Genomic DNA, 27,044 nt, shown 5'->3' on the forward strand with positions numbered 1-27,044 from the left:
CTTATGTGTTGTCATATTTAGGAACTTACTATAGTGTAAAATATCACTTAGTAACTCAGAAATAAGCTAACCGCCCGTTTAGGTTAGAAAATCTACAACATTTTGGGTCAAATAAAGGAAATTTTATCCTGTAACACAGTGATTTTGTATCCAAACAAAACACATATACTATATTATGTCCTTCTTTTAGATATTATGGTGGGAATGGGATATTCACAAGAAGAAATTCAAGAATCTCTTAGTAAGATGAAATATGATGAGATCACAGCTACGTATTTGCTATTGGGGAGAAAATCTTCGGAGGTAAGAGTAATCAGAAAGAGCTAACATGACTTTTAGGTAAATGAGTTTAATAAGTTCTTTTGTTAGACTTTATTTCATTACTATGTATAATATTTGATGTATCATTTTTAAATTTACCTGCAAATGACAGACCTAACTGCTCTGACCATTACAAACTACTGTTTTAACTTTGAGGTAGAACCTTAACGGTGGGTATTATACCAAACGTGAATGTTCTAAGTTAACCTATAGTCATTAGTAGTTTAGAAATAATGTAAAGAAAGTATGAGATGAGAGCATTTTAAATTATATGAAAACGCCTAGAAAGAATCTCATAAACACCTATCCTTTTGTGAGCTTTTTCATCAGTCAGAAAAATATTTTTCCCCAAATTGAAGGTTGTCATTTTTGTACAAATTGTGTACTTTTGTACAGAATTCTTCATCTATAATGTGATGTGATTCTTCATCTGTAGAATGAACTGTTTGTGAGAGGTTTGTGTGTTACGAGAAGTTTAGTTTCCTAACATACCACTTGGGTCCGTGTTGTGGTTTTTGCTCTGTTCTTCTCATTTCCTCTTAGCTGGATGCTAGTGACTCCAGTTCTAGCAGCAATCTTTCACTTGCTAAGGTTAGGCCAAGCAGTGACCTCAACAACAGTACTGGCCAGTCTCCTCACCACAAGGTGCAGAGAAGTGTTTCTTCCAGCCAGAAGCAGAGGCGGTACAGTGACCATGGTAAGTCTGAGACCATTCCAGTGTGTTCCTTGCAGTCTCCCCTTACACAAGAGACCTCCTGACATTGGGAAGCAGCCTTTGGTTTAGGCCTCCTGGGATGGGAAACTGACTTGATTTCTTTTCAGGGCATTTCTTTCCTACCAGTCCTACCAATGATGGCATGAACATCTCAAGGCTCTGATCTCCTTGGTACACTCACTCCTCTGGTACCCCTGCTTCCATCTCTGGTCCTCTGTTTCACTCTCTTCCCCATCTCTGCATTGGATTTACTTTCCTGATCATTGTCCAGCACTTGCTGCAGTGGTGAAAATGTTCTAGATCTGTTCTGTCCCATAGAGTAGTCACTGGCCACATGTGGCAGTTGAGCACTTGAACTGGGAAAATGGTTTTCAGTTTTGCTTAAGCTAAATTTATGTGGCTATATGTGGCCTTCCGTGGAAAACATATAGTACCCCAGTTTGCCATGCTTGGTTTAAAATTTTTTTTCCTTAAGGATATTTATTTATTTACTTACTTACTTACTTACTTACTTATTGTTTATTTATTTGACAGACATCACAAGTGGGCAGAGAGGCAGGCAGAGAGAGGAGGAAGCAGGCTCCCTGCTGAGCAGAGACCACCCGCCTCCACCCCTGATGCAGGGCTCGATCCCAGAACCCTGAGATCATGACCTGAGCTGAAGGCAAAGGCTTTAACCCACTGAGCCACCCAGGCGCCCCATTGGTTTAAATTTTTGACTTGGGTCGTTCTCAGCCACACACTCTGTTGATGTGACTAAACATCCTCAATCTTAAAATATTTAAGATTCAGAAATGAATCTTTTTTGAGGCTTTGGACCCTAAGAGATATGGTTACCAAACTTAACAATTCTTCTGCCTTCTAGGCAGCCCCACGTGTGGGGATCCAGAGACGTGTGTGTGTGTGTGCGCGCGCGCACACGCACGTGCTCGCTTACGCACGAGCACATGTACATACTTATGTTGCCTGTAACCTATGAATGTGCACATGACATTTATAAACCTAGCGTTGGGGCGCCTGGGTGGCTCAGTGGGTTAAAGCCTCTGCCTTCGGCTCAGGTCATGATCCCAGGGTCCTGGGATCGAGCCCTGCATCGGGCTCTCTGCTCAGCAGGGAGCCTGCTTTCCTTCCTCTCTCTCTGCCTGCCTCTCTGACTACTTGTGATCTCTGTCTATCAAATAAATTAAAAAAAAAAAAATTATAAACCTAGCATTGATCTGAGTCTTTCTTTGTTCATGTTCAGGTTAGTTTTTAAGGAGAGGTTTTCAGTGCCTCTGAACAACAGGACATTTAGCAAAATGCCTACAGATTGTTCTGAATCACCCAGTTTAAAGGGAATTATTCGTAAAGTCCTGGGGTGAGGGGGAACTGGTTTGTTTTTGAGGGGTCGACATTATATGTGAACGGGAAACATCCTCTTACAGGATTTGACTCTCTCGTATTTTTTTAGATGATAGCAGTCTTAGGTCCTCTTATAAAATATGTTTATTTTCACAGAATAAATTGTAAAACTGTATTCTGACTTTTAAAAAGTAAACTCTTCATTTTAGCTGGACCGGCTATTCCTTCAGTTGTGGCATATCCAAAAAGGAGTCAGACCAGCACTGCAGATAGTGACCTCAAAGAAGACGGAATTCCTTCCCGGAAGTCAAGCGGAAGTGCCGTGGGAGGAAAGGGAATTGCTCCAGCCAGTCCCATGCTTGGGAACGCAAGTAATCCCAATAAGGCCGATATTCCTGAACGCAAGAAAAGCTCTACTGTCCCTAGTGTAAGTATTGTTAAGCTAGAGAGCATTCCTAGGATTGTAGGGTTATGGCGGTCTGGACGTTCTGTTCCTCTCTTCTCATCCACCTACAGTGCTGTCCTCATCAGGCCACCATGCCCAATCTCAGCCTGTGGAGATCACCCTCGGTACCTGGGTTGAAGGTGTTTCTTGCTGAGCCCCATCCCACTAGATGAGTGTTCAGATCTTTCTTGCCAAGGACTGTGTCTGGTTATTCCACAAACATCTGCTGAGCTTTAGGTCATATCAGGTGCTGAGAAATAGAAATACCTCATACCTGCCAGGAAATAAATAAAACCAAATGACGACAGAGCAGGCAGACGGCTGCAGACAGAAGCCTAACAGAGTGTGCAGAGGACACTGGGAGGTCTGATTGGTTGAGGGTCAGCGATGTGGTGTGCATCTTCAGATGCAAAAAGCATTTGACTGAGTCCTTACTGCGTACTAGGGACTGTGCAAGTGTTTCTCCATGTAATAGCTAAAATTTTAAGGTGAGAAAATGAAGAAAAGTTAGGTAATTTCCTAAAATTATACTGCTGATCTGTATCCATCTCTTAATCCCTATTCTTAACAAATCTCCCCCTTAAGTTGGTAGTATTTATTAAATTAAATTCAGTCTATTCAGTTTCAGGAACTTTTCTGTGAATTGAAACATGTTCTATCTGACTAATATAATGATTATAATTCTTAACACTCTTGAAGTAATTTTAGAAAGAATTTCCAGAGGATATACAGTATCAGGAATATTCTATAACCACATATTTTTCCTTCAAAGTTAACAATGGCACAGCCCTCTCTCTACCTCAGAAAACCCAAAGTGTGGGGGCCCACGGAGAAGCTCAGCTGCTCTTTTCCAGATGCTCTTGTTTGTGCTGTTCTGGGGATAGGAGCTCATAGAGAGGCCCCAGGGGGTTTGTCTCTGCCATCCTCTGACCTTGTGTTTTATCAGAGTAAACCCTATTTGCAAGGTTTTTGATTTTGCCTTCCTAATGCCATAAAGTTGGGTTGTCATGTCACAGTCCTACAAGTTCAGTTCAGTCTCCAGCTTTTGTTGAGAGTTGTGAGAGCAAGCTAAGACCCTGTCCTCTGCCCTCATGACTTTCTGTCCCTATTGCTCTACTCAACTGCATACCTCCCTTTTGAAGATACACCCCGCAGTATTATCAGTCATCCGTATCTGATTATTTATAAAAGAAAAAAAGTCATGTTACTAAAATTTTCTCCCATTTAGACTGGAATTTCCCTGTACGTGGTCTCCTTGTGCTGTATTAAAGGTGGCTGTGTTTCTCTTTGTATAAAAATTCTTCTTAGGGGCACCTGGGTGGCTCAGTGGCTTAAACCTCTGCCTTCGGCTCAGGTCATGATTTCGGGGTCCTGGGATCGAGCCCCGCATCGGGCTCTGCTCAGCGGAGAGCCTGCTTCCTCCTCTCTCTCTCTCTCTGCCTGCCTCGCTGTCTGCCTCTCTGCCTACTTGTGATCTCTGTCAAATAAATAAATAAAATCTTAAAAAAAAAAAAATTCTTCTTAATCTGGGGCGCCTGGGTGGCTCAGTGGGTTAAAGCCTCTGCCTTCGGCTCAGGTCATGATCCCAGGGTCCTGGGATTGAGCCCCACATCGGGCTCTCTGCTTAGCAGGGAGCCTGCTTCCTCCTCTCTGTCTGCCTGCCTCTCTGCCTACTTGTGATCTCTGTCTGTCAAATAAATAAATAAAATCTTTGAAAAAAAAAATTCTTCTTAATCTAATAAAATTCTGTAGTTGTTAACTCCTTGCTTGTTAATTTTGAAAGCATTTCTTTCCTTGCTTAATTTTTTTTTTAAGATTTTATTTATTAGAGAGAGAGAGAGACAGAGTATAAGCAAGGGGAGCAGGAGAGAGAGGGAGAAGCAGACTCCTACTGAGCAAGGAACCTGAAATGGGGTTTGCTTGCAGGACCCTGGGACCATGACCCAAGCCAAAGGCAGATGCTTAACTAAACCACCCAAGTGCCTCTTCCTTGCTTAATTTTGAAAGCATTAGCTTTTCAAAAATAGGTGTGGGGGCGCCTGGATGGTTCAGTCGTTGGGCATTTGCCTTTGGCTCAGGTTGTGGTCCCAGGGTCCTGGGATCAACCCCTGCATCAGGCTCTCTGCTCTTCGGGAAACCTGTTTCTACCTCTCCTACTCCCCCTGTTTGTGTTCCTGCTCTCACTGTCAAATAAATAAAATCTTTAAAAAAAAAAAAAGAAAGAAAAAGAAAAGAAATTTGCGGGGGGCGCCTGGGTCCTAGTGTTCAGTTGTTAATCATCCTCCTTCGGCTCAAGTCATGACCTGAAAGAACCTGACACGGGGTTCAATTTTTTTTTCCTTTTGTTATTCATCCTTTGGTGTCATATCTCTGAATCTGTGTAATGCAAGGTTGTACAGACTTACCCCTGTGTCTTTACTAATAATTTTATATTTTTAATACTTATGTTTAGTCCTTTGTTTTTCACTCTTATTATTCTCATGCTTGATATTTATTTTATTTGTATGTTTACCTTATGTTTCTAATCCTTTTTTAATTTTTATTTTAAAATTATTAGCTTTTAAAAACAGTGGATCTCTATCTTCCCACTCTGTTTAAAGTAATATATGAACTAATTTATGGATTATTGTAGCCGGCTTTTTTTTTCTTCTCTTTTTATTTTTATTTTTTATTTATTTTTTTAAAGATTTTATTTCTTTATTTGACAGAAAGAAAGATCACAAGTAGGCAGAGAGAGTGGGGGAAGCAGGCTCCCTGCTGAGCAGAAAGTCTGCTGCGGGGCTTGATCCCAGGACCCTGAGGTCATGACCTGAGCCGAAGGCAGAGAGGCTTAACCCACTGAGCTACCCAGGCGCCCCTGGTTTTTTTTTTTTTTTTTTTAAGATTTTATTTATCTATTTGACAGAGAGAGATCGCAAGTAGGCAGAGAGGCAGGCAGAGAGAGACAGACAGATAGGAGGAAGCAGGCTTCCTGCTGAGCAGAGAGACGGATATGGGACTCGATCCCAGGACCCTGATGACCTGAGCTGAAGGCAAATGCTTAACCTACTGAGCCATCCAGGCGCCCCATAGCTGGCTTTTTAAGAGTTGCTCTACCATAGCCAAGTTTCACTCTTTCTGCCAGGAGACAGCAGAGGCTGTTGCCTCCACCCTCTTTTGTGATCTTTTAGCCAGTACCACTGATAGCTTACTGTCGGTTTATTCAAAGACTAAATTATTCTTGTGTATTTAAATGAGCTTGTTTTTCCTCATTGTACCTCCTTATTACTAAATGGTAAAAAGGCAACCCCCACCCCTTTTTTTTAATAGAGTAATACAGCATCTGGTGGAATGACACGGCGAAATACTTACGTTTGCAGTGAAAGAACCACAGCTGATAGACATTCAGTAATTCAGAATGGGAAAGAAAACAGGTACGAAATTTCACTTGTTTGCAAGAAAATCTGTTTTTCCCAAAAGAAATGGAAGCATGTTGTTTACTTCTCAATTTTTATAATCAAAATTCAGATAATAATGGTAAGTATTCTTTCACGGTAAGTTAAATATGATGGAAATTTTGAGCAAGATACTAGAATTCCAATTCCTGTCATTGTTCAGAGCTTGTTTTCCTGGCAGGTTGTACGTGTGGTAGTGGAAAGGATTGAGTTAAATGAGGGAGCTTTCCTATAGGAGACACATCTTAAGCTGTGTTATAATTGTAGAGTAACAAGTAGGGAAGTGGACATTATTTTGTGTGCGTTAACAAGTTGAACGAAGGGTGAAGCGGGGAGGGATAAGGACCCAGGGCGCAGGGAGCCAAGCCTCTGTAGCACGGTGTGAGGCATGTGGGGAACCTTCAGGAACAGGCCAGCAGGTGACCAGAGGGGCCAAGTGGAGAAGCTGAGTGGGAAAAGTGGGATTGAGTAGGGCCTAAGACCATCCTTTAGGGGGAGAGAAAAAAGAGAAGAAAGAGGTTGGGATTGGTAGAGTAGTTAAATATATTCTTTATGGAAGAAGTTTCTCAGGCAAGCATGGATTTCCTTCTCTTCTATCGGGAAGAGTAGAGTATAAATTAAATGCAGAGTGGTGAGGTAAAGCCACAATGCGCAAGCGAAGTTCTGGAGTAGAAATCTATTAAGTAAATTCCCGCCATTTTCGTTGTCCCCTGGCCACCTAACTTGAACATTGTCTGGTCTCGTCACAGTCCCATGTCTGGCATCAAAATGGTTTCTTTTTTCCTGATATTTACTTTCTGAAGATGCATCGTATGGTTTCTGTTCCCTCGAGATCTCATTAGTCAAATGTTTGGTCACAAACTTCCATCACGGCCTAAGCAAAGATTCTGCTTTCCTCTTCCATCCTCAAAACAAGACCATCATTTCCCTCTCCCATAGACTACTTAACTCTGAGTTGACATGAAGCTAAAACCTTATTGTGTGAGATTATGTGGATTATTCCGTGCATTTTTTTAAATATTTACATTCCAGGATTCTCTCTTCTGATTCCTGTATGTGTACTTGTTTTAACGTTGTCTTTTTCCTCATGATTAAGAACTGTTAATAACTTGAGTATGCGATGGCAGCTGTGCTATATAGCTTGTAGGTATTTAATAGTAGTCTATTCTCTGGTAAAGTTTCTTTCTTTTACATTCTCAAATCTATCAGATTTCTTCTAGTTCAGTGTTATTTAATAGAGTTTCTCAGTAGAAGACAATTAGAAGCTTCTAATGTAAATGTTGTTTCATGACTCTTTTTCCTTTCGGAAATTCTTCTAAATTGTTGAACTGTTCTACCAGCTTCTTCTTGATCTTTAGGAAATACATTTCTCTGAGGTATAGAGTCAGACTTTTTAAAAGGCTCTTAAGACCAGGATCTACTACTCCCTGCTTTCTGGCTTATGTTTGTATGTGTGCACATGGTCTTCTAACTGTCCCTTCCTGCAGGATTCGACTCACTCTTCAGAAATAGTTTGAAGAATTCTCTAATTTCTTTGGAGTCACCACCTGTCTGTGTCCTCCCTGCACACACCTTCCCTGCTGAGACCGACTTCTCGTATCCCAGCCTAGGCCTCATTGCTTCCATGAGCTTCATTTAAATGTTTTGCTTTTGAAAGTGGTTTTTTGTTGTTGTTGTTTGTTTTGTTTTTTATCTTTAGCCAAATAGTCTCAATGTCAAACCACTCAAGACAAGGCCCCAAATTTGTATAGTATCTGGATTTTCTTTTTTATCATACAGATTCATTGAAAAAATGTGGGAAATTATTAGAGGCTTGAATGCCAAACTAGTCATATTTTTTACCTTCAGTTAGGGCAGTAAGTGTTAGAACGTTCTCACCCCTAAAGTAGATGCTGAGTCTTTAATCAGATCCACTGCTTCTTCTCTGTGCCCAGATGACTTTTTAACCAGACAGTTACTTTCTTCTCTCTGTAGAGAGATGTAGATCTTTGACTCCTTGACTAAAATCGCAGTGAGCTACAGGATGCCTGGATCCCTGTTAACTTCTGAAGAAGGGGGGCGCCTAGGTGGTTCAGTGGGTTGAGCCTCTGCCTTCCGCTCGGGTCATGATCTCAGGATCCTGGGATCGAGCCCCACGTCGGGCTCTCTGCTCGGCGGGGAGCCTGCTTCCTCCTCTCTCTCTGCCTGCCTCTCTGCCTACTTGTGATCTCTGTCTGTCAAATAAATAAATAAAATATTAAAAAAAAAATTCTGAAGAAGGACTTTCATTTTTGTTTTTAACCATGAATATGTGGGACTTTTTTTTTATATGGATGTATGTTTATACAGAATTCCAATGTTGAGCATGGCTAGTAAAGGCTGTGCGAGTCTGAACTGAAACTATGCATATCCTACACAATTCTTCTGCTGTTGTCCAAGGCCTGCCATGAGCATGGGGCGATGTTTAAAGCTCTCCCCATTGGCCATGCCATGGTTGTTTGATTTTAGAATTGATTTTATGGATTGATTCTTACCAGTGCAGTCGTTCTGTTTTATCAGCTTTGTTGTATGAAAATAAAGAAATCGTTGTTGTTTAAAGAACAGAAGTTACAGGATTTGGCAAACTGTTACTTTGGCTTGAGAACATGTGAACTGTTTTCTGAGTTAGACCGTTGTTTTGACACCAGGCATGCCAAAATCCAGCTTCCTTTCTGCTCTGTCTCCTGATGTAGTTATTCTGCCTTCTGATGGCAGACTCTGACTGTGGCCCATTTCCAGCAGTGACCAATGGTCCGTATAAACTAGGCGTGAGAGAGTGTAACCACAACTTCAGTTGTGTGATTGTATCACAGTTGTGTAGTTCTTTACGGCAAGTCTTAAACCAGTTAGCACAGAGACTGACATATGATGCTGAACACATCCTGGCTTATGGACGGACGCACCAGTAAACCATTCAGATGGGAGTGTGAAGAATGTCTTGAATCTTACTTTACACTGACTTCTTAATTATTTTGCTAACCTCCACACATAACATGGACCCTGTCCTGCTCTTTCTTATACTTTTAGATATGTCCAGAGACTACTGAAGTGTTCATTTGAGGGCCCCCAAAGAAGTAGTGTGATATAGTTACAGTAAAGCACAACAGAATCTTTTCAGAGAAGTTTTTAGGTATTTGATATTCTAGGTAAGATTTTAAAATTGTAAAATGTCTCTGTTATTTTATCCATTTATCCCTTTGTCCTGAATCAAGGTATAGGGATTGAGCAGAGAAAGTTCACACATGTATCTTTTGGTTATATTTTTAATTCTGCCTTTGCCCAATTACAGAGTATGGTTTGAATCAGCAACCAAAACATTCCATATCAGAGTGTTCCAATATGGCATAAATGTCATATCAAACGAATTCAAAATACCTATCCTTTAGTAACTAACTGTAGGTAGAGTAGTTTCCAAAAAAGACAAAAATACAGACATAAATACAGAGCAATTAGACTAACAAGAATCTCGTACAACTTGAGCTGGTTAAGGTTTGAAAATGGTTTTCATGGTCTGCCTTTGGCTCAGGTCATGATTCTAGGCTCCTGGGATCAAGTCCCGCATTGGGCTCCAGGGAGCCTGCTTCTCCCTCTGCCTCTCTCTCTCTCTCTCTCTCTCTCACATGAATAAATAAAATCTTTTGAAAAAGAAAATGGTTTTCCCTTGGGCCCAGAAATTCTAAAAATGTAATGCAGCTGCTGTTTTGCTGATGTAGATGATTATGGGCTAATCTATTAAATATAATCACCATTTTTAGCACTTTTTGGTTGGTAACATTTTGTCCAGTTTTCTCAGCTTCCTTTTAGAATATACAGCCCAGTGTGATACTGGGGTTGTCTGTTATAAACAGAATTTTTGTGACTTAAGGGGCACCTGAGTGGCCCAGTTGGTTAAGCATCTGCCTTTGGCTCAGGGTCCTGGCATCAAGCACCACATTAGGCTCCTTACTCAGTTGGGGGCCTGCTTCTCCCTCTCCCTCTGCCTGCTGCTCCCCCTGGTTGTGTGCACACTCTTGCACGCTCTCTCTTTCTCTCTCTCTCTCTGTCAAATAAAATCTTTAAAAAAAAATTTTTTGTGACTTTGTACAAATTTGAAATTCAAAAGACATTTAGTGAGTTTACTGTTTCCTAAATCAAGGCTCTAAGCCTACTGTAGAAGTAAAAACAAACAAACAAACAAAAAAACCACATGTCTTGTTGCTCGGTTTGTGAAACTCGTGATGTGACAGGGATTAAATTTCTAAAATAATTCATTTAATTTCCTTCAGGATTAGTGTGTCAAAAATTTAAAAATTTACAATGAAATATCAACTTACACTTACCTTTTTTTTTTTTTTAAGATTTTATTTATTTGAGAGATATGCATCACAAGTAGGCAGAGAGGAGAGGCAGGCAAAGAGAGAGGAGGAAGCAGGCTTCTGGCTAAGCAGAGAGCCCGATGCGGGACTCGATCCCAAGACCCTGAGATCATGACCTGAGCTGAAGGCAGAGGCTTGAACCCACTGAGCCACCCAGGCACACCCCCCTCCTTTTTTGTTGTTGTTTTTTTTTTTTTTTAAAGCTTTTATTTATTTGTTTGAGAGAGAGAGAAGATAGAGACAGAGCTGTGGAGGGGGAGCAGAAGAAGAGGGAGAAGCAGACTCCACCCTGAGGGTGGAGCCCCATTTGGGGCTTGATCTCTGGACCCTGAGATCACCACCTGAGCTAAAATCAAGAGTCGGCTGGTCGACTGAGCCACGCAGGCGCCCCTTACACTTCCCTTTTGAGAAAAGTTTATAACTTTAAGGAGGGTCACTGTTTTGCTGCAAAGTATCCAGTCTTGCCATGCTTATGTGCCTTATAGGTCTTGCCTGCACAGTCCAGCCGTTGAGCGGGGTACCTTGGCAGGCAGTAGATCAGGCATCTTCTTGCTCTGTGTGCTCACTAAAAGCTCTTTCCTTCTTCAGGTCTTTGGGATCATTCATATTCTCCAGGGAAGAAGCCAGAAAACCCGTCTTTCTTCCCTTGCTTTTAATGCACGCATTGATCCTAGCTCCTAATTTGAGCAGGAGAATGTCAGCCGCTGGGCAGAGGCATCAAGTGGGTTGACCCTTGACCTGCCCTAAAAAGATAATAGAGCACAAAAGACCATCATATTTATCTGTAACTTGTTTAAAAATGAAGTTGTGTGTATATATATGTATATGTATGTTTGTGTGTATGAGAAACAAGCATTTCTCAAATAGTTGAATCACTCCTTATTCTGCTGTTTTCCCTCCGCTTCTCACTACTGCACTTGACTAGTCTTCAAAGAGAGTTGAGGGACTCCTGGGTGGCTCACTGGGTTAAGCCTCTACCTTCCACTTGGGTCATGGTCTCAGGGTCCTGGGATGGAGCCCTGCATTGGGCTCTCTGCTCAGCTGGGAGCCTGCTTCCCCTGCTCTCTCTGCCTGCTGCGTTGCCTACTTGCAATCTCTCTGTGTCAAATAAATAAATAAATCTTTAAAAAATAAAAATAAAAAGTTGAATCAGGGGCACCTGGGTGGCTCAGTCAGTTGAGTGCCAACCGACTCTTGATTTCGGGTCAGTTGTGACCTCAGGGTTGTGATACTGAGCTCCGCATCCGGCCCGTGCTCAGTAGGGATTCTGCTTGGGATTCGCTCCTCCCTTTGTCCCTCACCCCCTCGCATGTACTTGACTCTCTCAAATAAATCTTTTTTTGAAAAGTGTATCTTTTGAGTTCCTATCACTAGAAAAGTGCAGGGAAGGAGTCAGGGTCCGTCTCCTAATTCCGCTTTCTCTGTAGGGGTTTCCTGGTTGGGCTCAGCAGCATTTGGCTTGGCATCTTCCCACTGAGCTCTCCTCAGACAGAAGCCCTGGGCTTGGCTCTGAGTCCATGCTGGTGTGGTTCTGGCCAGTCTGTCACTGGCCAGAGTGGCTGGGAAAGTCTGGGGTGGAGTCTGAATCCAGAGCCTCGGAGCTTGTTTCCCTCATAGCGGAATTCAAGTGTCGTTGGCTTGGGAAAAAGAGTCAATGCTGAATGGCAAAAACATGAAATCGAATCTGTATTTATCTTCATAAGACATTTGTTTCCAATTCTTTTGTGACTATATTAGAGCCTTTCTCCCAGGTCAGAAGATAGAATTCTCAAACAAAAATGCAGGGACAACTTATCTTCTTGAGAAATTTATTACAGACACATCTCCTCACCCCCTCAGTCAGGACTGTCAGAACGCCAGGGACTCTCAGTGAGGAGAGCATTTATTGAGCACAATGCTTGCAGGACAGTCTAGCAGGGAAGGGTCACTGTGATATAACATGGGGCATAGTAGCAGATGAAGGTAGTATAAAAGGGGGTGATTCGCTGCTGATGGGAGAGGGCATCAGGGGAAACTTCGTGGAGAGGGTGACTGCGTTAAATTTTTATGAAAATCGACAATGCTTGTTCTCCAGGCACAGAGAATAGTTCCTATGAAAGTTATTTGACCTGATATATGACCAAGGGATTGCACATGATAGGAGCTTCCAAAAGTCAAGTTCCCAGAGGTAACAGCAGAAGGTAGAACCTGGAGATGCAGCCAGGGCCGGGCCATGGGTGCCTGAGGGTGTAGCTAGGAGTTTGAGGGGTTTGAACTTCGTCCTGAAGACACAGCGTGCTTTCGAAAGGCTGTAGCCGATGAGCACCCAGTGAAGGCCAGGAGACCAGTGAAGACGGGTGCTAAGGTATAGGCCAGTGTGGGACAGGAGGGAAGACCCTGTGTGGGGAGACCCTGGGATAGAGGTGGGGAGGGTGTACAGACTGATGTGCAGAATCAGAATTCTGAATCCCTGGCTCGCCTCAAAGGAGAGAAACTGCCTCTTTGGAACAAGGACAGGATGACTGAGCTGGAATTAAGAAGCAGCGTGGCCATGGTGAGGCTCCTTCACTCCGGGCCAGGTGAAGCCGTCGGGGTCCACAGCCACGTCTGTTGCTGTTTCTTTGTCTGCAAGCAGTTGAACTACTCATGCTAGATTTTCTGCCTTGAAAAAGGGGGCTCTGTTGACCCCGTAGGGATTTTGACTTGTTTATAAAGAAGTGAATGCCCTTTGCATAGGAAGATTGTCATCTGTCTTTAAACAGCATAGGACCCTTGGATAAATGCACCTAGTTACTATTCCTATCCTTTTACTAGTCCATTTAAACTACGTCTGTGCGCTGGGAGACCAGGTAGGGCACAGTGTGCTCACGTTGTGGGTTCACTTGACGGCTCCAGTTGGAATGGAGCCTCTCTTTCGGGAGAGGCTTGGTTTTGTACACAGCTTAGAAAACACTGCCCCTCTCATAAATATTCAAACAAGATGTCATTTTTCTTCTTTAAAGCTAAAACATCTTTCATTGTTTGGGAAAAAAGCAGCTACAGGTTAGTAATTGCTGCTGAATCCTTAAAACAGGGTTAAGAGATTTTTGTTCTAAGGCAAAATTGAGCTGGTTTGGGGAGGAAGGTGTGTGCTTGAAATAACAGGTCGCTCTTTTTGTCACTGCGCCATCATATTGTTGTTTCTGCCTCTGCCTGAACCCAAACCCCCTCCCAGCCTGACAGAACTGTTCGCTTACGCAGCTAGCCCTGCCTCAGTTTGTGCCACAGCTTCCACCTGTCGGCTGAGACATCAGAAGTCGATGTCCATGTCAGCCTCGGGGCACCCCACGATGATGGTACCTCCAGTAGACAGTGAAGGAGATAACAGCAAGGCTGTGTAAGACAACTGCACATTCCTCGTGAGACTCGTGTGTGCCCGCCGCTGCTCCATGCTGTGCTGTGGATTTTATAGTCCACGGGTCGTTACTCTTGTGCACAAAGTACCCTTCCTGTGTGTGGTTTTAGTTAAGTGCATCCTGTGTCATGGTGTCCTTGGTCGTCTGTGTGTCTTCATGCCTTTGCATACTGCAAAGGGTGTAAGCAGTCCCCCTCCTCTCCACGGTGCTGCTCTTAGCATGTGGGATCTGATAGTAAACGTGCCATTCGTGTTTGTGTGCTTCTAAAACATTTTAGTTGCCTATTCTTCGATTTCACCTGCATAGCCTCTGTTTATTTTATATTGGCAAGGTTCTCTGCATGTAAGCAACTCTGAGAAGGAAGCAAAGGGAAAAGCTCGAGTTAGCCATTCCTTTGTCCTAGAATTTCCCTGCATTTATCTTGTCCTTGAAAATACGTATGTCCTATTACCTTAAACCCCATGAGGCTGTGTTTCATTATATACTGTTTATTTGATACCCTCCTGTTTAGCTTGCCTTTTGGTCCTGAACCCTATAAAACACCCCCATGGGTCTAGACATTTATTAGAACTGGTTTTCTCCACCATATATAAGAGGTCTATTGTAGATTTTTGTGTGCCATGTTTGCCACAAAGCTGGGCTCTTGTGAACAAAGATGTGAGACCATTCTGTTCTGATCTTCTAGCACTATTCCTGATCCGAGGACTCCAGTTGCCTCGACGCACAGTGTCAGCAGCGCAGCCACGCCAGACCGACTCCGCTTCCCACGGGGCACAGCCAGTCGCAGCACTTTCCATGGCCAGCCCCGGGAGCGGCGGACTGCCACGTATAATGGCCCGCCTGCCTCACCCAGCCTGTCCCACGAAGCCACACCATTGTCACAGACTCGAAGCCGAGGCTCCACTAATCTTTTTAGTAAATTAACTTCAAAACTTACAAGGAGGTAAGTGCTGGGTTGTGCTGGTGGTTTGGAGCGAATATAAGAGCAAAACAAGAAACGTCTTCTCTGTTGTGTGAAGCAACTGCCCAAATACTTTTCACTTTGTCTTTAACTTTTTTTTTTTTTGCTGAGAGAGATCACGAGCAATGGGGATGAATAGAGGGAGAAGCAGGCTCCCCACTGAGCAGGGAGCCCAATGCGGGACTCGATCGCAGGACCCTGGGATCATGACCTGAGCCAAAGACACTTAACGACTGAGCCACCCAGGCACCTTTTGCTTTGTCTTTAGCTCATGTTTTTCTGGTTTATATATAGAACTTTATACTTTAAAACCTTTTGGAGTAGGAATTACAGAGCTCAGAATCCTCACAGCACCAAAAGTCCTCCAGCACTAAGGAGGCTGTTGCACACTTCTGTCCACATGGCATGTTTACTGCAGTTCAGTAAAACCCCACCTCCAGTATAGGCTGGCACTCCAGGGGCAGTTGCTGCCAAAGACAGTGTGTGGTCTGGACATGGAGGAGAGAGACATTTCTTCTCTTACCTCTCTCACCTCCTGTCATTGTCATTGAAGAACACTAAGTTTCCGAAGGTCTAAATCTTAAAACTGTTCTCTCTGTCAGTAAGTCATAGTAAGAACAAGGTAACTTGCTTAAACATATAGTTTGGCAGATAAAATTCCTGATTTCTTCTCAGCAAGAAGCTAGCATCTGATGGTGTATAAAAATCATTTTTCCCTTTAGGTACTTTGAACTTTATTTCCATAACCTAATCTGGAGGCTGCAAAGGCTTAGAATCATTGACTGCTGTAAGAGGAAGAAGAAAAAGTGCCTCTATGCACCATACGCGCACAGGCAGAGGCACCATTAGCTAGGACCACACTCAGGAGACCTGAATGCCACTGTACTCTCAGGACTCCCAGAAGAGTTTCCCAGAAATTGAGCCTCACAGGCACCTGGATGATTCAGTCTGTTAAGGGTCTGCCTGCAGCTCAGGTCATGATCCCATAGTCGCAGGATTGAGTCCAGCATTAAGCTCCCTGCTCAGTGGGAAGTCTGCTGCCCTCTCCCCTTCTGCCCTCCCTCAGCTTCTGCTCTCTCTCACTTTCTCTCTCTCTCTCTCTCTCTCAAATAAATAAGTAAAATCTTGCCTCACCATGGAGTAGTATGTCCAGGGCGTCCTGCAGCTCCCATGTTGCAGACCCTCTTGTGCATCATTTTTATTTTACTCAGAACAACAGAGTCTGATACGGCTGGCACCCCCCTCCTCTGTTTCTCCACATTCCCTGTGGCTCACTAGCTGGCTGCTTTGTTTCCTGCTATCTTTGGTATTTAACCTGTAAGCCAGATCCCACTTTTCAGTCTCCTTAATTCCTCCAGTAATGTTAAATTCTTTTAGATCAATCACTTGAACTTAGCCAAGTCACATTCAGCTGCCTTTCTCCAGGTAATCTGCTTGTCGTCAGGACACTGGCGACCGGATTAGGGAGGACTTCTGCTTTATCTTATTGATTGGAGGTCAGAGGGGGGCCAGAAGTTACAGTCCAGCTTCTTACTCTACCCCTTTGCTGAGACCCCCTGTTCCCAACTGGGCAGAAGAGTAGAATAGTCCAAAGGACTTTGCCAAGTTTGGGGCACCCACTTGGGACCAGTAAGAGAAGCAGGGAGCTGAATCCAAGAAGGGTCTGGTGACCTCCAGAATAATTTCTTCCTCCCTCTCAGGGTTATCCTAGGGCCTGTCCCAGGCCTCTCTGTTCCCTAGTTTCTTCCTTGTGGACTAAACTGAAATGGAATCTGCCTCTGAAACTCAGGTGGTAGGGAACGAGCCACTTATCGTCCTGCTGGCTTTTCGCTCCCTGGCCTTGCTTACTGCTGACTGGTGTTATACACGGGGAGAGCCCTGGGTGCAGTGGGGGACGCACCCAGTCAGATCTGTCTGAGCTGGTTGCAGGACAGGCCGCTGTTTGTCTTCACGCTTCAGTCTCTAATGGGCTCTTTAAATAAAACCTTACAAATCAAGAATATCCTTGAATTTATTTGTTACCTTTGTGCTCTTTTTTGGTCATCCTAATGCTATCATTGTTACAAGTAACATCAGCTAACATTTCGTGATTGCTTATCAAGTGCTAAGGTGAACAGATGTCTATAGATTTATAGAGATGTACTTGTTTTACGTTGATAAAGATGCACATGTCTACGCACACATTCTCTTACATTCATTTAATCTCCTCCACAGTCTGCCTGTGTAATAGATATTATCCCAATTTTGTAGGACCACATGGGAGATGAGGTTCAGAGAGTTTAAGAGTTTAAGTTCAAAGTTATACAGCCAAAAGTTGCCAAGCCAGGTCTGTGCCTCCAGAAGAGGCCCTTGAGTCCGCTGTGCGTGCTGCCCTGCAAGGCTGTCAGGGACAGTGTGGGTCCTTGTCCCTCATTTTCTAATGTCTAATTTTCTTTTCATGTCTTTGAATTAAAATTGGAGACTGAGCTTTCTTGGTTTAATTTTAGAAAAATCTTAGGGGTTATCTTACTTTACATTTCCAGGCAATTTCTACCCCTAAAGATTGGCAGAAATATAGTCTTCTATTTGTTAAAGTTTGCACACTGAGGTCTGTAGCCTCAGTTTACTGTCCTTTAGAGGTACACTGATACAACTAAGTGTTAGATCAGCGAAGGCTGCTAATCCCGCCCTAACAATGACTGTGCGGATCAGAGTCCTGGCGCCTGTGAGAGAGGCGGCGCAGGGGTGCTTTTGGAGGTGCTGCATCGGAGGCCTGCTGAGGTGTGGTGGGAGGACAGCCGGCACCAGGTCTGCATCTGCTCGTGACTCTGACTCTGCCCTGAGTATGTGGGGCTCCGGAGAGCCGTGTGCTCTTCCACCTCAGTAGTCAGAAGGAGTGAGGCTGTCCCCTCCTGGGGACATAGGGTGCTCATACCCTGAGACAGGATGTTCATGCCTCTGTGTGCCTCAGATTGGTTCACGGGCCCCCATGAACCAAGCCTCAGTCCTGCCGCTGCTCCTCTTTATACACCACCGGGATTCATGGCAGGAAATGTGAAGAAAAACAGTCCTACGGCACTTGACCAGTAACCCCGACTTAACTCAGGTAGAAAATTGGGAAATTAAAATACATCTTAGGGACGCCTGGGTGGCTCAGTTGGTTGGACGACTGCCTTCGGCTCAGGTCATGATCCCGGAGTCCCGGGATCGAGTCCCACATCGGTCTCCCAGCTCCACGGGGAGTCTGCTTCTCTCTCTGACCTTCTCCTCGCTCATGTTCTCTCTCACTGTCTCTCTCTCAAATAAATAAATAAAATCTTTAAAAAAAAAAAAATAAAATAAAATAAAATAAAATAAAATACATCTTAAAGGGCGCCTGGGTGGCTCAGTGGGTTAAGCCGCTGCCTTCGGCTCAGGTCATGATCTCAGGGTCCTGGGATGGAGTCCCGCATCGGGCTCTCTGCTCAGCAGGGAGCCTGCGTCTCTCTCTCTCTCTCTCTCTCTCTCTCTGCCTGCCTCTCCATCTACTTGTGATCTCTCTCTGTCAAATAAATAAATAAAATCTTTAAAATATATATATATATCTTAAAGACCTTTTAATCAGTTTTCAACTAAAATAATCTTTTGCATAATTCCTGCCTTATATTTATGTAGTGCTTAATTATTTACAAAGTACTGTCATGTGTGTGATCTTCTCTACTGCGTGTAACCCTGCTGTGTACTGCTTCTGATTTGATTACGACGTGGTTGGCTGGTATCTGCACTAGTTAGATGTTTTTTAAGTGGTTGTATCTGAAGCAGTGCCAGCTTATCCATGTTAGAACAACAAGTCCAAGGCCTTCATCCCTTCGTTCACGCAGAGTGAACCCTTTGTTTAATCACAGAACTGGGAGGTTTCAGAAATAGTTAGGTGAGCCAGCCTGCACTTGCCCAGGAATGCTGACCACATGATCGTGCAAGCCTGACTCGTAGTTTGGAATTTCTTTGGTCAGATTCTGTTCAGAACAACCTAAGCATCTCCTTAATTTTTAACGAGCAAAAAGCCCCTTCTCAATACAGCTCTTCCAGTTTATTCCATAAAACATCAATTGAAAATCCCATTATCTTATTATTTAATATCCATTCATTTTGCCATCTAAAACTCCGAAAAGTCCGCTTCATTTTAAATCCCAATCACTTAGTTTTTTCTTAAAAAGTGATTTATGTCCTACACTGTAATAGGCATTCTGTGAATGTTTAAATCATCTTCCTGAGATAAGTAAAGGTTCTCTTAATGGTTGAACACTTTTAAATGAAATTTTTAATGTTATATAAGAAGGTGAGGTTTTTGTTTCTAAGACATTCTCAAGAGGATCGAGAGGTGTTACCCTCTTACTGTATCGTACTGCGGATGATTTCTGTCACTTCTTTAACATAGGATGTTGGATTTTATCATCTTACAGTATATCTATCTGAAAACCCTTAAATATATTTAATTACAGCTAATGTCAATATTTATTGCTGAATTTTTCTTACAAGTACAGATATTTACATACTCAGTTACCTGTAATTTTACTTTTTCAACAAATGTCTCTGTTCCATTGTTCTTTAGACAGAAGAGGAGCCCTATTTTATTTGTTGTTTTTCTTTCTCTCTATAATTGACTAGATTTTCTATTTAATTTGTGCAAGTCATTTTTGTTAATTTTGTTTTTGGCTTAATTTCTTTTAGAAACATGTCATTCAGGTTTATCAAAAGGTAGGATTTATATATACACATTTTTTTTTCCGATCCTTACCCCAAAATGGCTCCTGCAATTAACATCAGGTTTGGCTTTCTAGCCTTGTTTTTTTGTTTTGTTTTGTTTTCTTAAAAACTAAACTTTCTGCTCAGAACTAAATACTTATTTCTTTGTAAGGAAACCTTGGAAAGAAATAGATTAACTCTGTCAGGCATTTGTAAAGGGACTGTGGCACCCACGTAACAGTAGGCCTGTGCATGCTCTGTGCATTTTCTTTCTTTGCTAGAATTATTTAGCATCCAAATAATTCTGTCTTCATACTAATAACACTTAGCATGCTTCTGTTTGAAGAATGAGTTGTTCAGTAATATTAATGTACAATTACTGATTGGCCTCAAGCCTGCAGAAGGTAAGTGGTAACTGTTGCCATCTTTTATACCATGAAGGATTGAATTAGCAAAACACTTTAAAATGACTGGGAAATTAGCTAATATTTTTACATGCGAAACAAGCACAAAATTCAAACCTATAGCCTCATTTGGTTTGAGGTTTTCAGAAATAAAGATGTGGGCAGCTTACAGCAGAAAAGTTTTAATATTTTCAGAGAGTTGAAGAGTAAATAGTATTCTGTCTAAAACCTGCTTTCCACCAACCACTGAAGGAAGTAGGCCTTACTACTTTACTGAAAGCATGTGGTAAATCTTATATATTCCTACCAGATGATTACTTTTTGATGACGATAAGTCAAGAGAACAAAAATGTTGCTCACCGTCTTGGAATGCACAGAGAATGAAGCAGAAAATCTGCCATATGAGCCACCTGTGCCCAGAAAGCCAGGCTGTGGGGGGTCTGTGTGTTGATGAGGTCAGTGGATCACTGAAAAGCTATGTGAACATGAGCTCTTTGTTAAAACTGTGGGAGGAGTGCTTTCCTTCTAAGGGAAATTCCACTACGTGATTGTTTTTTAATCTTCCCCGTTGCCAAATTTTTCCTTGCACAGGAAATTTGGTAGTTGTAGGTAGGATTTAACTGATAGAATTCATTTCCTTTTAGTTAAAACCCATTACACTTTGGGGCAAGGGTTAAAAAGTCAGAATAAAATCTCCAGTTCCAAAGCCAGGCAAGAGTACCTGTTGCAGATGTGATGCAGGTGTGTGGCCGGGGCCTCCCACCCCACCTGTGAGCGCGCATGGAGAAGGATGGTGGGGGCCGAGTCACCCCCTTGACGGGACGAGTTTAACAAGCACAGCCGGTGACCTAAACTGCTTTGGATTTGTTCATTCATGACATCTGTATTTGTATATGGGTGGTCGTGTACTGGTCTGTAAGATTTCTTTTCTCTTTCCCACTTCTCTGTGCTTCTGCATTCTGTTCGTTGAGGCTTCCAACTGAATATGAGAGGAACGGGAGATATGAGGGCTCAAGGTGAGGGAAATGATTTTTACTTAAAATATTTTATAGGTATTTACCTTGTGTGTGTGGCAGAAACGATGCTCTTTTCTGAATGTCCTGCATCATATGCCTGCTGTCAATGTAGGATTGCTTGGTGAGGTCCACGTTCTATGGTTCTTGAAGCACCAGTGTCACTGCTGCCGCCTCCCAGTGGCCGCTTGAGGGCACCAGAGTGCCATGGCTAACCGCTGGTGAAAGCCTTCCGCCTCCCAGACTGACTAGGGCTTTCCACTGGTGTTTGGGTGGTGCAATACGGGGCCCTCCTGCCTGGGCACTGACAGCCTGAAAGTAGCTCTGGGAGTCAGTAGGAGCACTGTTGGCGTGTCCATAACTCCTGCATGATTCTGGTCTCAAAGAATGAAAGCAGAATATTGAGAAGAATTTTTCGTGTCTTAAATTAGATGTTGTTTTGTTTTGTTTTTGTTTTTTTAAAGATTTTATTTATTTACTTGACACAGAGAGAGATCACAAGTAGACAGAGAGGCAGGCAGAGAGAGGGTGGGGAAGCAGGCTCCCCGCTGAGCAGAGAGCCCGATTCGGGGCTCTATCCCAGGACCCTGAGTTCACAACCCGAGCCGAAGACCGAGGCCTCAACCCACTGAGCCACCCAGGCGCCCCTTAAATTAGATGTTTAAGAATGATTATGTAGTCAAGCAATTTGCTTTTACATTCTGTAGATCATTCCGTATTTCATTACACAGGTTTGGAAGTTGGGGGAGTTCACCAGTTAGGCTCAGACAGGCCTCTGTGGTTGCAGATCTCGTCCACTTAGGCCCTTTCGATACCCATTACCGCCAACATGCTGTCTCGGGTCCCTGTGAACCCAGTTGCTCTCCTGCTGGTCTTTTTAAAGCTCAGCTCTGATCATGGGACTTTTCTGATTGAAAACTTGCAGTGGCCCCATTGCCTGACCTGCTCTAGGTGGCCTCAGCAGCCCTGGCCTCTCCCAGCCTCACCCCTACCCCAGCTGAGACGTCACTCCCAACCCAGGCCTGCCTGTGCCAGCCTTGAGCAGGCTCTAGCTGTTCTGAGTTTGCCTGCCACGAGTACTCCGCGGCTTTCGTAGGGGTGATGCTGTGCCCCCAGTTCCAGCCCATCTGTACACTCAGTGTCCTCTGTGCTTTCCATACGTCCTCGCTTTCCCTTAAGACATTCCCTCTGCTTGGCACACGAGCTCTCTTCCTCCGCCCCGCTGTACTGGAATCCCATCCTTCTTGGTTGCTCTTTCCAGAAGCCACCCCTCCTGGAAGCCATTTCCGCATCCCCCTGCACCCCTCCCTTTAGAGGCTCCACCTGTTGTCCTGCCACCCTCTGCGGACTGCTCCTACCTTTCCTGTACTGCTGCTGTTGCCTTGAGCTGGTCAGTCTTCCCTCCCCCAGCCCCAACTTAGCTTGAGAGCTTTTGCTCATTTTCGTAACCTGTTTAGTGTCTAATACAGCATTTTGCATGTAGGAAGCTTCTGACTGGTTTGACTGGATTTTTAACTAAATTGAATATTCTGCCACCACATGGGCAGCTACGTACATAGTAAACCTGTGGCCCACCCTTGGCTCTGACGAATTTGCCACAGGATGAAGTGTTTTTAACATGCATGTACTGGGTGTTTTTAATACACAAGAGTGTCTGGCATTGTCCTGATTGAAGCATTCCAGTGTACACACGAGACTGTAAATAAAAGTTTGTAGCAATGATAATTAAATGCCATGAAGAGCAAAATATAGTAGACTCAGAAAGTCGTGGACTTTCTGAGAGAACTGTGCCGGGGGCGCCACTGTGACATCCCCTTGTCGATGTTCGGACCACCCCGTCTACTCCGGGTCAGTAGAGGTTGCATTCCAATCGGTTGTTGGAGTGCTCTGCTCTGCAGCAAATGGGCCTTAACATTTCATTTTTCTGCTTCAGTAGTAAGATAATGTCATCTAAGAATTATTTTTAACCATAGATTAGTGGTTTAACAAAGCGGCAGAAAAAATACTGAGGTAGGTGGAGGGAATGGAGAGAAGGCCCCCGCCCGCCCCCCACAGTATACACAGCATCAGGGGCCACCTGCGGGGAAGATGATTTTGAACGAAGTGGAGGCCCTGGCTGTCCTGAGTGAAGGTTATGAGGAGCCGACCCAACAGGAGAAGTGATGGTGCAGGGGCAGCCGTGCTGGTCAGAGCCAGAGGCTGGCCTGCTGACCCCGCCTCCCTAAGCTGGGCCTTTGGCGGCCCGCCAGCACCTTGCCACCTGCAGTCAGCCTGGAGAGGAAAGCTGGGCTCTTCTTGGAGAAGTGCTCAGCTCTGTCCTTCACCTGAGTTCCAGGGATTCTGTTTAATAGATTATTTTCTTCATGTTATTAAGTATAGATGGCTGGCGAAGATTTTCCAGCCAGGTAGAGCTTTGCGTGTGTAGGTCATGGTTTGAAAAGCGCGTGGGGGATGAGTACTAGAGGAATGCTTCTCAGTAAAGGAACAGATCACCACATGGGAGCCTGTGCAAGAGCAGCGTGGGGGCCAGTTACTCTGTCAGAGCAAAGATGTTGATTATGAACTAGCTGGACTAGAAAAGGTTGGTTTTTCTGTGCAATTAAAAATAAAGCTGCCACTGTGCATTTCAGTCGCAACGTATCTGCTGAGCAAAAGGATGAAAACAAAGAAGCAAAACCTCGCTCCCTGCGCTTTACCTGGAGCATGAAAACCACTAGTTCCATGGATCCCAATGACATGATGCGGGAAATCCGCAAAGTGCTGGACGCCAATAACTGTGACTACGAGCAGAGAGAGCGCTTCTTACTCTTCTGTGTCCACGGTGACGGGCACGCAGAGAACCTCGTGCAGTGGGAGATGGAGGTGTGCAAGCTGCCAAGACTGTCTCTGAATGGGGTCCGGTTTAAGCGGATATCAGGGACATCCATAGCTTTCAAAAATATTGCTTCCAAAATTGCCAATGAGCTAAAGCTGTAACCCAGTAATTACAGTGTAAATTAAGTAGCAATTTTAAGTGTTTTCTTGAACACTGATGGAAATGTATAGAATAATATTTAGGTAATAACGTCTGCATCTTCTAAATCATGATATTAAAATATAAGGACGAGAGCACGCCTGGGAGCGGAAGCTGGCCTTTTTTCTACAAATGCACTACATTAAAGATGTGTGACACGCATGCCCTCTGTCTTATTTCCATTGCCCTGAAAGTCAGCGTGTGACATCATCGCCACGGGCCTCCTGTCTGTGTGGTGTGAGCGTGGACTGTGCGTGTGAAGTAGTGCATATGGACGGCTCTCCTTACGCTGGCAGCCAGAGTTGTTACAAGTACTTCTGTGGGAGATCATTTGGTGCTAAAACATTAAAATTGCCAAGGAGGAAAATATTGAATTACTACTAAGAATTAACCTTAAGACTAGTTGATAATTAATACAGGTTTACAGTTCATGCCTGTGGTTTTGTGTTTGTTGTTTTGTGGGTTTTTTTTAGTGCAAAAGGTTTAAATTTATAGTTGTGAACATTGCTTGTGTTTTTCTAAGTAGATTCACAAGATAATTAAAAATTCACTTTTTCTCAGTAAAATCTTGCATTGTCTCCTAATACTGTATTTAAGACTCAGATTAAGGCAGTGACTAAAAAGTATGTTTTTGCCTCCACCACCAAGTTGACTGAACAAAAGCAAATGGAAAGTGATGAAGGCCTGGGGCCGCTTTGTCCTTACCGTGGAGCCCAGCATTTTGTGATTACTAGCATCTTTTTTCTCCAAAGGCAGTAAAGGGAGAAGTCGGCCCTCCTGGCGACCTGAGGAGGAAGGGAATCAGGAACCTCCGTGAACCCATGCAGAGAGACACCGGGTCTTGACGGTTCTGGGTTCTCCATGAAGTATGTAATTTTCCTCTCTTGGGTTCTTTTTATTTATTTATTTATTTATTTATTTTTTGTGATTCAGAGCATAAATCAATTCTACAGCTTTTTTCCACCACCTACATGGTTATACAGAAGGAGTAAGGTAATGAATTCATCACTTAGGGTGACACTTCAGTCTCTTGGGAAAATTGCCACATTGATTGTGGTGCTCTTTTGAGTTCTGGGTTTTTTGTTGGTGGTCAAAGTATGAACGTCTGGACAGTCACTCAGTCAAATATACGCTGCCACGGGCAGAAGACTGTTTTAGGTGTTTGGAGACGTGTCGGTGAACAAAACAAACATCCCTATAGCCTCTTGAAGCTGATGTTCTAGTAGGACTGCAGCCTGTGAACAGTAAGTCAACGGAGGAACTAAGTGGTCAGTGCCAAGAAAAAAATGCAGAGTGGGCTCAGGCATTCCTAGAGACCTGAGGGTTGGTTGGTGCCATGTTAAATTGGGGGGGATGGGGTTGTGGCTTGTCCTGTCAGGGAGCAAGGGGAAGCCAGGAAAGCCTTTCAGAGGCTGTAGGCAGTGATCAGGCAAGAGTTACTGCTGCCCAGTGAGACCGTGGTCAGCTATGGCGATGTCCTGAAATAAGCAACTGCATTTGCTCTTGGGCTGGCTGTGGACAAGTGAGCAGAAGCCCAAGGCTGTACACGTTTTTGGCCTGAACAGCAGAAAGGACAGGTTTGCTGCCCATTGGGATGGGGCAGCTTACTGTGGGGGGAGGGTGAGCAAGAGAGTGGTTTTGAATGCACTAAATTGGGGGGTCCTTCAGACACCATGTGGAGACCCAGGAGGGACCCCAGAAGCCCTCAGCCCCTCAGCCCCTTAGCCCCTTGGGTGGATCCTATGCGGATATGGGACAGAAGCTCCCAGAAAAGGGGTGTGACCTGGGAGGAGCAGTGAGGCGGGAGGGGCCCGCCCTCAGGGACGGCTGTAGACCTGACGGGGGCTCTCAAACTTCGCTCCCTCCTTTCACCGGGGGAATTTTAGTTCCTCCTCTAGACCCGGTTCCTTTGCACACCCACTTCCTCCCCAGCTCTGCGTGCGCAGGCTCTCCCCGCCACTGCCCTGTGGAAGTTTGCAGAGGGAGAAGCCGAGCTCTGCTGACGTTTGCCATCGTTTTGTCCTCAAGGACACACTGAAGACTGGAAGTTAGGCTCCTTTGAGAGAAGTTCATTCCCCGTGTGCTCTGATGAGATGACCACTCTGTGTACACGTTATTGTCAGTTGTTGGTTTGTCCGAAGCGTGTGGGCACATGAATGCACTACTAATCCGGTGAGACCGAGTACCATTCACAGAGGTCGTTCAGGTGGGTCTCATTTAAAAGCTTCTACCACTGACTGACATCGGTTTGATTTCAGTGGCAGCAAAGAAAGCGTTGCCTTTACTGCAGCTAAAACATGAAATCAAATCGATTACTAAGGGCCCCTGCCTTTCCTTTAGAATTGTACATTTTTATAATGTGTTTTTATTCCGCATACATGAATTTTGGAAAGGAATATTCTAGAGTACTTGAAAATCACTTTAGATGCAATGACAAGGCCACATTTTTCCCTTGTTGACTGCTCTGGAGTCCCTCAGAGGTGAGGCAAGGAATGTGGTGGGGGTGGTGCTACTGCTTTTATTTACGTGACGAGAGTGTTGACCTACTCCCGAAACCAGAGTTACGGTTCCGGTAAGCTGACTCTCGTCTGGATCAGGCGAATCAGAGGACTCAAGACAGCATTTTTTTTTTTTTTTTTTAAGATTTTATTTATTTACTTGACAGCGAGAGGGGGAACACACAAGCAGGGACAGTGGGAGAGGGAGAAGCAGTCTTCCTGCTGAGCAGGGAGCCTGATGCGAGGCTTGATCCCGGGACCCTGGGATCATGATCTGAGCCAAAGACAGACACCTAATGACTGAGCCACTCAGGTGCCCCCAAGACAGCATTTCTTAATGACTTGTCTGGCTCTTGAGCCATCCTTTCATTTCTAAGAGTGAAGACCCAGGCAGAAAGCTGGGAGGGAACATGTCTGCCTGTGAGAAGCACAACCGTGACTGTTCTCA

The 27,044-nt window shown here is 44.1% G+C and overlaps 1 protein-coding gene across 7 annotated transcripts in view; it reads left to right on the top strand.

Moving 5' to 3' along the window:
• Positions 1-24,260, top strand: part of MARK3 (microtubule affinity regulating kinase 3) — a 119,696-nt gene extending 95,436 nt beyond the window's left edge. The window contains exons 11-18 of one of the 7 annotated variants that reach the window (XM_059183232.1): positions 191-303; positions 865-1,018; positions 2,587-2,804; positions 6,132-6,235; positions 13,823-13,984; positions 14,689-14,946; positions 21,044-21,088; positions 23,716-24,260. In XM_059183232.1, the coding sequence (XP_059039215.1) occupies positions 191-303; positions 865-1,018; positions 2,587-2,804; positions 6,132-6,235; positions 13,823-13,984; positions 14,689-14,946; positions 21,044-21,088; positions 23,716-24,061 (1,400 nt within the window). In that variant the 3' untranslated portion in view covers positions 24,062-24,260. Of the gene's footprint in view, positions 1-190; positions 304-864; positions 1,019-2,586; positions 2,805-6,131; positions 6,236-13,822; positions 13,985-14,688; positions 14,947-19,653; positions 19,681-21,043; positions 21,089-23,715 lie in introns of all 7 variants that reach the window. The other 6 variants (XM_059183224.1, XM_059183229.1, XM_059183228.1 and 3 more) reach the window with 6 other exon arrangements.
• Positions 24,261-27,044: the final 2,784 nt, after the last annotated feature.

This window comes from Mustela lutreola, chromosome 7 (assembly GCF_030435805.1).
Source record: "Mustela lutreola isolate mMusLut2 chromosome 7, mMusLut2.pri, whole genome shotgun sequence".
NCBI lineage: Eukaryota > Metazoa > Chordata > Mammalia > Carnivora > Mustelidae > Mustela > Mustela lutreola.